Below are 13,149 nucleotides of genomic sequence, written 5' to 3'. Positions count from 1 at the left end.
TTTTTTTTTTTTTTTTTTTTTTTTTTTTTGAGACGGAGTCTCGCTCTGTTGCCCAGGCTGGAGTGCAGTGGCGCAATCTCGGCTCACTGCAAGCTCCGCCTCCCGGGTTCACGCCATTCTCCTGCCTCAGCCTCTCTGAGTAGCTGGGACTACAGGTGCCCGCCACCACGCCCAGCTAATTTTTTGTATTTTTTAGTAGAGACGGGGTTTCACCGTGGTCTCGATCTCCTGACTGCGTGATCCGCCCGCCTCGGCCTCCCAAAGTGCTGGGATTACTAAGCGTGAGCCACCGCGCCCGGCTGGCTAATTTCTTTTTTTTAGTGTCTCGCTATGTTGCCCAGGCTGGTCTTGAACTGCTGGCCTCAAGTGATCCTCTTGCCTCAGCCTCCAGAATAGCTAGGACTACAGGCATGTGCACCATGGTTTTCAAACCTTGGCTCTCTCAACTTCCTTCTCCACAGCTCCTCTATCTACGTAATCATGGAGTCCTCCATCCTACCTCCTATATCACTGGTTCCCACTAGGAATAATACCGCCTTGGCAATTTATGGGGGTCTTTGGTCATCAAAACTATTGAGTTAGTACTTCTGGCCTTTAAGGGGGTGGGGAGCAGGAACGGCAGAAAGACAATAATGCAAAACAAAGCATTGTCCATGCCCCGCAAGAGATTCTAACATCCCAATGGGCATTTGTATAGGTAAAAGGCCTTTCTATAATTATCTGAGTCTAAAATTTCATTTTATATATAGACACAAAATACTTTTTACATTGTTTTAATATACCACATTCTAGATTTTCTAAGAATGCAATTTTCAGGTAAATTGAAGGAAAATTCTACTTTGTTTTCTGGGAAACTTTATTGGGAGACGGTCACTCTAGAAAATCCTGGCTGGGTGTGGTGGCTCATGCCTGTAATCCCAGCACTTTGGGAGGCCAAGGCAGGCAGATCACTTGAGGTCAGGAGTTCAAGACCAGCCTGGCCAACATGGTGAAACCCCGCCTCTACTAAAAATACAAAAATTAGCCAGGTGTAGTGGTGCATGCCTGTAATGTCAGCTACTCAGGAGGCTGAGACACGGGAATCACTTGAACCTGGGAGGGGGAGGTCACAGTGAGCTGAGATTGCACCACTGTACTCCAGCCTGAGTGACAAAGTGAGACTCTGTCTCAAAAAAAGAAAAAAGAAAAAAAAGAAAATCTTGTCACTAAGAGCAATGCCTCCAATTCTGAAACCTGAGTCCCCAAAACCCCCTGTCTGTATCTGTACTCACGATGAGTTCACATGTAGATGCAGGCTTCTCGTGACTTCATCACTTCTACCATCACAGTGCCCAAGCACACATACATGGAAACACACACTACTTTACTATAAACTACATTCCTTCTAGTTTGCCTTTATGATTATGGTTAGGGCATTATGTGTAGAGGTAGGTTTTATAATGTATGAATTTCATTTCCTAATAGGAAAACGGTATTAACAAACTATTTGTTATAAAAAGGTATTGGTTCTGCTGATGGGAAATCCATCCTAAGTCTACTCCACGACCAGAAAGACATTCCCAGCTCATAAGCTTGTCCATGTCACCTTCCTACATAAAACCCTTTACTGAATTCCCTCTGCTCTTGGGATCACATTGCAATTCATTAACACGCCCCAGAAGAATGCCTGGACCCAGCTCACAGGCAGTGGTTTGAGAGACAGTGCCCAATTCTCTCACCCTGTTGTCCCTTGATCCCTGGCATTCTATTTAAAATTACCCAGGTGATGCTAACCTGCAGTCAAGGTTGACAACCTCTGCCTTACACTAGTGGTTCTCAGGTGTGGGTGTGAGAATGACCCTATCACACAAGCATCCCCACGTGCTCTGCACATACCCTTTGTCTTGTCTTTTTCTACTCGAGATAACTGGCCAAGTCTCAGGATCACAGCCTCACAGTGATGTAAGGCTGGGGCTTTTAGGACCTCTCCCAGTCCCATGTCCCCTAAGCCTTTTTTTGTTTGTTTGTTTTTTGTTTCTGAGATGGAGTTTTTGCTCTTGTTGCCCAGGCTGGAGTGCAATGGCTCAATCTTGGCTCAATGCAATCTCTGCCTCCTGGGTTCAAGCGATTCACCTGCCTCAGCCTCCCAAGTAGCTGAGATTACAGGCATGCACCACCATGCCTGGCAACTTTTTTTTTTAATTATTATTTAGTAGAGACAGGGTTTCACCATGTTGGTCAGGGTGGTCTCAAACTCCTGACCTCAGGTGATCCACCCACCTTGGCCTCTCAAAGTGCTGGGATTACAGGCATGAGCCACCGCACCCAGGCTTTAAGCCTTTACCACCTTGATGTGTGTCAGCTTGACCTTCCCAGTATTTACATCTGTCTGAGGGCTTTCTCTGGCTGGAGGTGGCAGGAAGTGGACAACCCTCCATCCTACCCAGAAGCAGCCCTTAACCAATGACTACCAGGGAGCTGGTGGATTAATACCCCAGCTCCCTTACCCTTTGAGTGGGAAAAGTCCAAGGGGCATGTCCTATACTGTGTCCCAGAGGTCCCCATGGGATTAAGCTCATCAGGCCCACTGTGGTCACTTGCTTCGTACCATACCCTTGACTGGTCCTCTTCCCTTTCCTGCCTCACTTCCCTACTCCTCCACCATGTTTCCTGGGATCACCTCCCAAATAAACTTAGATTTGAATCCTTGTCTCAGCATCTTCTTCTGGGAAAACTCAGACTAAGGTACCATTCAACAAGAGCTGCTCAGCAGGTCTTCTCTGCGAGGCTGTACCCCAAACGGACAGGGGTCCCCAGGATGCTCCCACACCAGGTAGGTCCCCTTCTCCTGCTCCACCGAGGCTGACACTCACCACTTGACAGCCAGGTTCTGCACCTCACCGTTCTTGTCCTCCAGGAGCCGGAGCAGCATCTTCACCACCTTGCGCTCGCTATCCTCGTCCAGCTGAATGGAGTCCTTCTGCAACTCCGACATCAGGTCACTGGTGGCCATGAACCTGCAGAGGGAGGGCGGAGGAGGATTGCTGAGCAGCTCCTGGGCCCTAGTGGATTTGGGCAGTACCTCAGGGTTCCCCTAGAAGTAGACCTTAATACAAAGATTCGAGGTCAAATGCAGTCCTGTGTCACATAATGATGTTTTGGTAAGTGACAGGCAACATATACAATGGCTGTCCCATAAGATTATAATGGAGCTGGCCAGGCGCAGTGGCTCACACCTGTAATCCCAGCACTTTGGGAGGCCGAGGTGGGCAGATCACGAGGTCAGGAGATCGAGACCATCCTGGCTAACACGGTGAAACCATCTCTACTAAACAAAATACAAAAAATTAGCCGGGCGTGGTGGCGGGCGCCTGTAGTCCCAGCTGCTCGGGAGGCTGAGGCAGAAGAATGACGTGAACCCGGGAGGACGAGCTTGCAGTGAGCCAAGATCATGCCACTGCACTCCACCCTGGGCGACAGAGCAAGACTCCGTCTCAAAAAAAAAAAAAAAAAAGATTATAATGGAGCTGCCGTTTACAGGCATGCCATTTTAATCTTTTCTACCTTATTTTTACTGTACCTTTTCTGTGTTTAGACACACAAATACCACTCTGTTACAACTGCCTACAGTACTCAATACAGGTTTGTAGCCCAGGAGCAACAGGCCACACCATATAGCCTGGGAGTGTAGTAGGCTCTACCATCTAGGTTGTGTAAGCACACTCTATGAGGTTCACACAAGGACAAAATCGCCTAAGGATGCACTTCTCAGAATGTCTCCCCGTCGTTAAGTGCCACATGACGGTGGATTATTTGGGCAGTGGGCATGGTTGGGCTACAAGGAGACCCACATATATGTGACACCAACTGCCACATGGTGGCAGACTAGGAACGGCTCAGCATGCTGGCTAAATGCGTAATGTTTCAGGGTCGGTGGCTCCCACCTCAGCCATTTATGCAGTGTGAACTTGGGCAAGTCATTTCACCTCTCCAAGCATTAGTTTACCTGTCTGAAAACGGGGATGAGACTAGTATCTGCCTCATGGGGTTTTAAGTGCACATGGTGAGCGCTCAGTAAATGGCACTGCCATTATTATAATGGCACAGGACATCATCCACATCTCACAACAGCTGAGAAAGGGACACCAGAAGGTTGTTTTGTTTTTTGAGACAGAGTCTTGCTCTGTTGCCCAGGCTGGAGTGCAGTGGCGCGATCTCGGCTCACTGCAAGCTCCGTTTCCCGGGTTCACGCCATTCTCCTGCCTCAGCCTCCTGAGTAGCTGGGACTACAGGCGCCCGCCACCACACCTGGCTAATTTTTTGTGTTTTTAGTAGAGATGGGGTTTCACCGTGTTAGCCAGAATGGTCTTGATCTCCTGGCCCCGTGATCCGCCCACCTCAGCCTCCCAAAATGCTAGGATTACAGGTGTGAGCCACTGCGCTCAGCCAAGGGATACCAGAAGGTTGAACAGACACCTTGTGTCCAAGTCAGAGCTAGAGGCCTGTCTACCAAACAGATGGAGGAGGGCGAGCCCTGTCCACTCCCATCTCAGAGAACTGGCTCAGTCCCTGCCCTTACAGCAGTGGATCTCCAGCTATAGCCAGCATCAGAATCACCAGCAGGGCTTGTTAAATAATACTAGGCCCCATTCCCAGAGTTTCTGAATCAGCAGGTCTGAGGTGGGGCCCAGGAATCCGCATTTCTAACACATTCCTGGATGACACTGAGAGTCAGGGACCACACTTTGAAAACCACTGCCCTACGCCATGCTGATGGGCATGGGCATATTTTGGAGACCAGCGCCAATAGTTGACTGGCTCACTGACCTAGGGTGGGCACCAGAGGCAAGGGCTACCCACCCAGAGGTGGAGGATTCGTGGGGCCTGACACCAAAAGCCTGATGCTGTCCCAGGCATTTGAAACTGCAGTGGGAGGCCGGGCGCAGTGGCTCACGCTTGTAATCCCAGCACTTTGGGAGGCCGAGGCGGGCGGATCACGAGGTCAGGAGATCAAGACCACGGTGAAACCCCGTCTCTATTAAAAATACAAAAAAATTAGCCGGGCGTGGTGGTAGGCGCCTGTAGTCCCAGCTACTCGGAGAGGCTGAGGCAGGAGAATGGCGTGAACCCGGGAGGCGGAGCTTGCAGTGAGCCGAGATTGCGCCACTGCACTCCAGCCTGGGCGACAGAGCGAGACTCCGTCTCAAAAAAAAAAAAAGAAAGAAAGAAACTGCAGTGGGAGTCTAAGCTGGAAGCCATGGAAAGTTGAGGCTGGGGGCATTATTGGGCACCATTCCTGCCAAAATTAAGAGGGTAGGAGCAGAGGTCTGAAACTAGTAGCCCTCAGCTGTATCCAGCTTGCAAACGTTTTCAAAAATTTAAATTACTTGTCAACATTTGAACATTGGGAGAGTTGACATAAAAATACTGACTTTGGCCTGGCATGGCAGCTCACGCCTGTAATTCCAGCACTTTAGGAACCTGAGGCGGGTGGATCACCTGAGGTCAAAAGTTCTAGATCAGCCTGGCCAATATGGTGAAACCCTGTCTCTATTAAAAATACAAAAATTAGCCGAGCACGATGGCAGACACCTGTAATCCTAGCTACTGGGAAGGCTGAGGCAGGTGAATCACTTGAACTCGGGAGGCAAAGCTTGCAGTGAGCTGAGATCGCGCCACTGCACTCCAGCCTGGGTGACAGTGCGAGTCTCCATCTCGAAAAAAAAAAAAAAAAAAAAATACTGATTTCCAGGCTGGGCGCAGCAGCTCACGCCTGTAATCCCAGCACTTTGGGAGGCCAAGGTCGCCGGATCACTTAAGGTCAGGAATTAGAGACCAGCCAGGCCAACATGGGGAAACCCCATCTCTACTAAAAATACGAAAATTAGCCAGGTGTGGTGTACGCCTGTAGTCCCAGCTACTTGGGAGGCTGAGGCAGGAGAATCACTTGAACCCGGGAGGCTGAGGCAAAAGAATCACTTGAACCCAGGAGGCAGAGGTTGCAGTAAGCCAAGATTGTGCCACAGCACTCCAGCCTGGGTGACAGAGTGAGACTCAAAAAAAACAAAAACAAAAACAAAAACAAACAAACAAAAAAAACACTGACTTCCAGATTATCTTTTTTTTTTTTTTGAGACGGAGTCTCGCTCTGTCGCCCAGGCTGGAGTGCAGTGGCGCAATCTTGGCTCACTGCAAGCTCCACCTCCCGGGTTCAGGCCATTCTCCTGCCTCAGCCTCTCCAAGTAGCTGGGACTACAGGCGCCCGCCACCACGCCCGGCTAATTTTTTGTATTTTTAGTAGAGACGGGGTTTCACCGTGGCCTCGATCTCCTGACCTCGTGATCTGCCCGCCTCGGCCTCCCAAAGTGCTGGGATTACAAGCGTGAGCCACTGCGCCCAGCCCAGATTATCTTGAAAACAGAATATTTGAATACAACGGGGCCTACAATCCCTGGTGACAATACCTGACTAGAATCAGGTTGTGGCTGCCCTCTCCCCAGTTCACCTGGTCCCCACTAAGCCCACTTCACCCACTGACTGGCTCCTGCAGGCATGTGAAAGCGGAGTCTCAGGAGAAAACAGGACAGAGCAGCGAGGAGATACTGTGAGGCTGCCTCGGAGAAAGCCTCCAGTTTTTACTGACCCTGCTAGGCCACTCCACCACCCCACACTGGCCCTGCTTTCCAGCATGGTTGAGCAAATCAACCAAGAGCCCTGACCCCCACCTCCTGTGGCAGAATCGATCACAGTTGGGATTCTGGCTCTCATCTGTGCAGACTCAGACCTGCTCCTAGATGTCACCGCAGCCCATAGTGCCGTTACCAGGGATGGACTGGTCCATGTCCTGTTTATTTTTAACACGTAGATTAGCCACAAGTTGCTAGGAGAGAGAAGGAGGCTGGGCTGGCAGCATGGGAAGGATGGCAGGACTGTGCCCACCTCTGGGCAAAGGTAAAGTGAAGGAGGAGGTTTGGATTTGAGCCAGGCCAAGGCCTGAGGTGGGCACATGCACCCCTACGTCTGCTCAGCTGAGGGGACATTCTGAGATGGCATGCAGGGTCTCCAAGTTGTGTTTCTGCTGCAGTCCATGGGGGCCCAGCTCAGCCTGGCAACCCAAGCGATGTGCCTCTTTGCCCAAGATAGGCCTCCTATCCCCGTGCTTCTTCTCCATCTGTTGAGCTCCTATTCACCCATCAAGAGCCCAGCTCAAATGTCCCAGCTCAAGGATGACTGACCTCCCTGCCCTACCCCCGCATCCACAGCCCCTAAGCACAATGGTTCCCTGGACAGGATCCTTTCAGAGCACTCTGCACCCCTCCTTTATAGCACTTCTCACACTGCAATACAAGTCTGGCCACCAGAGCATCTTCTCCATTGGACTGTACACTCACTGAAGGCAGAGGCTCATCACGTTTATCTCTGGGACTCCAGGCTCAACAAAGAACAGGTCTGCAGAGGGCTTTGTCGGGGAGGGTGAGAGCAGGAGGAGAGGTAGTGAGAGAGCTAGCCCTTAACAGAACTTACAGCCAAATAGTCCGAACTCAGAAACCAACTCTTCTGAAGATGCCTCAGCATTTCAGACACCTTGGTTCCTGCAGACACTAGCTCCTGGAGAAAGCAAGCCATGTTTTATACGTGTATGTGTGCAGGGATGGGAGAGGGAAGGAAAAGTATATAATTTGGTGGTAAGAGCTTGAGCACCAAAGTTTGGCTTTAAGTGAGTATACTGGTCTTGCCGTGTATCAACTAGGTGACATTGGGTAACTACTTCCTTTTCTCTGGGCTTCAGATTTTCTGTATATAAAATTGGAACTTTTCTTTGCCCTACCTCATAGTATGCTTGGGAGGTTTCAATAGGACAATCTAGCTCTTAGCATGAGGTAGTAAGAAAACTAGGCTCAGGCAGGCTGCACAAACTGCCTAAGGTAACAGCAAACTGGGCGGAAAACCAGCCCACCACACAGGTCTCCTGGCTTTTCAACCAATACTACTGTGTTTTCAAGAAATGACTTGGTAATTCCTGCAAGACCCACAAGTGTACTCGTTTTAACTGCTGGAGCCTCCGTGGTAATGGGGCACCTCCTGCCCATAAAGCCAGGGCCCAGGAAGAACAGGAAACAAAGATCTCCTCCACCCAACCTGGGACCCCCATTTGCAGTCAACTGCCCCACTCCAGGAACCAGAGGACACAGTCTCAGTTTCATTACAGAGAAACCCTAGAGGCAACTCGGCTGAAACCCTTGGCCACACAGGCGCCTGGACAGCTGGTCTGCAGGACCCAGCACCCTGGTATTTGGACTTTAAAAATAGACACCATTCTCACATGCTTGGGGTGGTTTTAAGTGTTCTTCAGGCCACTGGCAGAGACAGGCTGAAAGGGCTTCTCGGGCTCTAGCTGGCAGGGCCAACTTCCTCTCCCAGGGACTGGACCAGAGGCCTGAGAGACACTAGCGCAAATCCCCTAGGCCACTAGCCAGCTCTGTGACCTTGGGCAAGTCACTGCACTCCTCCAAGCTTCCGGAAAACAGGAAGAACAATCACTACCACCCATGGGTGGACTGAGATTACACGTTGAGTGCACAGTAGGGAGCCTGGGACCCAGCGAACATTGACTAAGCACCTACTGTGTACCCAGCACAGGTGTTGGGGCACTAAGAGGAAGTGCATAGTCCCGGTGGCCCAGGAGCTCAGGGTCTCCCAGGGCTGAAAAGTGATCTAGCAGAAACATGAGGGGAGGCATCATGGGAGCTGAAAGGAGGTACCTAATCCTGCCTGGGGTCAAGAGTTATAGGAGCTGTCAGATGAAGGGAGGAGGTCAAGGGAGAGCAAAGAATCCCCCTAGTGAAGGTCTAGAGAGGGGACAGGGCGTGGCAGATTTTGGATGTGCACAGAATCGTAACAGTGTCCATTTATTAAGCACCAACCTAGTGCCTGCCATAAACCTGAGCATTTCACATGTACTATCTTATTTCATCCTTACCCCAATCCTCAGAGACGGGTTCTGTTATCCCCATTTTATAGAAACAGAAGCACAGGGAGACTCATGGAGGTTAAGTTACTTGTCCATGGTCACACAGCCAGTGAGCAATGGCAGCTGGGATCTGAAGCCAAGACCTTGGATCCCAGGCTCTATTAATGTGGGGGGCTCTTGAGGGGTACTGAGGAATGGGCTGCAGGAGAAGAGTAGGAGTCAGACTACCAGAGCAGGTCTCAGTCTCCTCACCTGTCAGGGGGCTGGAATCAAGAGGACCTCGCTAAGATCTTGGCCTCTGTATTAGACTGGCCTGGATTTGGACTAAGTCTCCCACTTCCTGGCTTTGTGACTGAACCTATGCCCTTCATGCCTCTGAGACTCAGTTTCCCTATCTGTAAAATGGGGACAAAGTGAAAAAATGTTCATTGAGTCTCCAAGGTCTTCTTTCGGCAGGAGGGGCCAGAACTGGCCATGAGACCACGGGCCAATCCCTTTTCCTCCCTGGGCCTCAGTTTCCCCGGAGAATGCAGGTGGAAACTCATTGGACCAGATGTTTCCACCGTTCTTTTCAGCTCTATTCCTGTGGTTCTGTGGTGCTGTGAGAAGGGGAAAGAAGGAAAAAGGGAGTGGGGAAGGGGAGTGGCACACAAAACCTAGAAGGTCCTACCCCAACCATCACCTAGCTGTGACTGGAAAGCCAGACTCAGCCCAGCTCCCTCCTTTAGGCTGGGTCTGAACAATCCCAGGAGGGGAGGGAGAGGGGGAGGGAAAGGGGGAGGGGGAGGGGGAGGGGGAGGGAGGGGTCCGGGTGATGTTGAGAAGGAGGCAGCACTGTGGGTGCCAGTGAGAAAGTCAGCTGGGGGTTGCGGTCCCGGGAAGGGTCCGGGTTCAATGCGGAGAGGCAGGTGCTGGGGTCCCCAAGGAGAGGCGTAGGGCTTCACTGTGGGCTCGCTGAAAGTGGCGGGGGCGGCAGGGAGGGGACGCTGGGGCATCAGTTGCGGGGGAAGAAGGGAGCCGGACACACACGAGGGAGGAGAGGCCGAGGCAGGGTGCAAAGGGGTGGAGCTGGGGCTCTGATCGGGGGTGAGAGGTAGGACTGAAGCCTGCACGGTGGGAGACGAAGCAGGGACTGGAGTCACGGAGGGGCAGGACGGCCACTAGGAGAGAACCGCAGGAGCTTCAGTGGGGACCATGAGGCAGGAGTGGGTCTGTGGGGAGAGGGCGCAGCTTAATGCAGGGAGAAGAGAGAAGAGGCAGGGGGGCTGCATGGTCATGGGGGATGGGCTGGCGCTTCGGGAGGGGAAGAAGGCCCCCGGCTTCAGAGCGGGAAGGAGAGGCGGGGGCCGGCGGCGGGGTGCACCTGAAGTCCTTGTCGCTGGACGTCATCTTCTCCAGGAGGCTGGAGATGTGGAAGGCGGCGGTGCTCATGGTGGCCGCGCGCCGCGGGGCCGGCCGGCGGGAGTGAATATGGCGGCGCGGGCGCCCCCTCCCTCGCCAGCTGCGCGGGCTGCGGTCACCAGACAGAAATAGCAGCTCCCGCCCCGCCCCGTGCTCACGCCTTGGCCATGGCGGCCGCGGGAGGCGGCCAGGCCTGGGCCTGGCTTGGTGGTCTTGGCCCTGGCCCCAGCCCCTGCCCTGCTGACAGCGCAGCGCCGGCTTGCACACTCCCCCAGAGACGGGGAGCTCACTATCCGGCCACCACCTCCTTGTTATTCCCGTAGGTGCCAGCTCTGTCTTGCGGGATGGACATGATATCAGAGAGTTTCCGGTTCGAATCCCAGTTCTGCCTCTTCTGTGTGTAGCCTTGGCCAAGTTACTTTACCTCTCTTGAGCCTCCGCTTTCTCATCTGTAGGCATTCAAGAAACAGGAGCTATCAACCAAAGCTGATCAGGCCAACCAAAGGACCCCTCACCCAATCCCCTCGCCCACGGTGCTTGCCCGCCCCTGAGCCAGACAGGATCTGGGGAATGAACTGAGTCACACAAGGCCCCCTGCCTGCCATCCCCAACCCTCAGAACGGCAGGGTCAGTTTCTTCATTTTTTTTTTGAGATGGGGTCTCGCTCTTTCGCCCAGCCCGGAGTGCATTGGCGCAATCTCGGCTCGCTGCAAGCTCCGCCTCCCGGGTTCACGCCATTCTCCTGCCTCAGTCCCTCCGAGTAGCTGGGACTACAGGCGCCCGCCACTGCGCCTGGCTAATTTTTCTTGTATTTTTAGTAGAAACAGGGTTTCACCGTGTTAGCCAGGATGGTCTCGATCTCCTGACCTCGTGATCCGCCCGCCTAGGCCTCCCAAAGTGCTGGGATTACAGGCGTGAGCCACCGCGCCCGACCAGTTTCTTCATGTTTTTTACCAGTGCAACTGAGGCCGAGAAGCAAAGGGATTTGCTGAGGGTCACACAGCCAATGAATCTGGGAAGGAGTCAGGATTGACTGCAGATCCCTTAATATCCCAGGCAACAATCCTTCCATAAACAGCCAGGAGGCTGCTGGATGGGAAAGGGAGTAGTGTGTGCTTCAGAGCCAGACAAGCCTGGCTTCAAATCTCTGCTAGGCTCCTTCCTGGCTGTGTGACCTTGGGATAATGAAACAACCTCTCTGGGCTATGTTTTTCTCACTCATAAGGATAAAAAATCTTTATTCACTTTGGGAGGCCGAGGCGGGCGGATTACGAGGTCAGGAGATCAAGACCATCCTGGCTAACACGGTGAAACCCCGTCTCTACTAAAAATACAAAAAATTAGCCGGGCGTGGTGGCAGGCGCCTGTAGTCCCAGCTACTCGGGAGGCTGAGGCAGGAGAATGGTGCAAACCCAGGAGGTGCAGCTTGCAGTGAGCTGAGACTGTGCCACTGCACTCCAGCCTGGGCGACAGAGCGAGACTCCGTCTCAAAAAAAAAAAAAAAAAGAAATCTTTATTAAATTGACACCCCCCTTGAACACCTGTTATTATGAGGTACCTAGGTTCTAGACCAAAGTTAACAGAACACTGCAATGTTGAAAATGTTCTACATCTGCAGTATAGTATCTGATAGCCACTAGCCACATGTGGCTATTGAGCACCTGAAATGGAATTAGTGTGACTGGGGAACAAAAATTCTTAATTATATTTATTTTTCATTAATTTAACTTTAAATAGCCCACTGTAGGTAGTGGCTATCATAATGGACAGTGCAGATCTATATATACAACAGGGATGCAACGCGGCAGGGTATTAGACACAAACGGCCCCTGCCCCTGGGGACTTTACATTTTAGTGTAGGAAATAAGCAAGAAGGAAGAAAGTGATTAGATAAGGAAAATAAGAGCTCTTCAGAAAATAAAATAGAGAGTTCCTGGAGCGTGGAGGGGCAACTTCAGCAAAGGTCAGGGAGGGCACTTTTTGAGGAGGAGGCATTTGGGCTAAGACCTCAACAGATGAAGCAGCTGGGCAAAGGTTTGAGGAAAGAGCTTCCTAGACAGAGGGAGCAGCAGGTGCAAAGGTCCCGAGGTGGTGGCCAGGTGCGGTGGCTCACACCTGTAATCCCAGCACTTTGGGAGGCCGAGGCAGGCGGATGACGAGGTCAGGAAATCGAGACCATCCTGGCTAACACGGTGAAACCCTGTCTTTACTAAAAATACAAAAAAATTAGCCGGGCGTGGTGGCAGGCACCTGTAGTCCCAGCTACTCGGGAGGTTGAGGCAGAAGAATGGCGTCAATCCGGGAGGCAGAGTTTGCAGTGAGACGAGATCGCGCCACTGCACTCCAGCCTGGCGACAGATTGAGATTCTGTCTCAAAAAAAAAAAAAAAAAAAAAAGGTCTTGAAGTGGGAACCAGCCTGATGTGTTTAAGAAAATGCTGTGGCTGGGCCGAGCGCGGTGGCTCACGCCTGTAATCCCAGCACTTTGGGAGGCCGAGGCAGGTGGATCACAAGGTCAGGAAATCGAGACCATCCTGGCTAACAAGGCGAAACCCCGTCTCTACTAAAAACACAAAAATTAGACGGGCGTGGTGCCGGGCACCTGTAGTCCCAGCTACTCGGGAGGCTGAGGCAGGAGAACGGCCTGAACCTGGGAGGCGGAGCTTGCAGTGAATCAAGATGGCACCACTGCACTCCAGCCTGGGAAACAGAGCAAGACTCCATCAGAAAGAAAGAAAGAAAGAAAGAAAGGAAGAAAGGAAGAAAGGAAGAAAGGAAGAAAGGAAGAAAGGAAGAAAG

The 13,149-nt window shown here is 52.0% G+C and overlaps 1 protein-coding gene and 1 pseudogene across 2 annotated transcripts in view; one reads left to right on the top strand and one right to left on the bottom strand.

The window, feature by feature from the left end:
* The window catches only part of CAND2 (cullin associated and neddylation dissociated 2 (putative)), a 36,823-nt gene extending 26,388 nt beyond the window's left edge, over positions 1-10,435 (bottom strand). Inside the window, exons 1-2 of one of the 2 annotated variants that reach the window (XM_032149760.2) lie at positions 10,314-10,435; positions 2,853-2,996 (exon numbers count right to left, since the gene is read on the bottom strand). In XM_032149760.2, coding sequence (XP_032005651.1) covers positions 2,853-2,996; positions 10,314-10,381 — 212 coding nt within the window. In that variant the 5' untranslated portion in view covers positions 10,382-10,435. Of the gene's footprint in view, positions 1-2,852; positions 2,997-10,313 lie in introns of those variants that run through there. The other variant, XM_032149762.2, reaches the window with a different exon arrangement.
* Positions 10,421-13,149, top strand: part of LOC116466545 (keratin, type I cytoskeletal 18-like) — a 10,305-nt pseudogene continuing 7,576 nt past the window's right edge.

This window comes from Hylobates moloch, unplaced genomic scaffold (assembly GCF_009828535.3).
Source record: "Hylobates moloch isolate HMO894 unplaced genomic scaffold, HMol_V3 SCAFFOLD_4, whole genome shotgun sequence".
Lineage (NCBI taxonomy): Eukaryota > Metazoa > Chordata > Mammalia > Primates > Hylobatidae > Hylobates > Hylobates moloch.
Note: the sequence above shows the minus strand (reverse complement) of the source record. Positions and strands in the feature narration are given on the sequence as shown.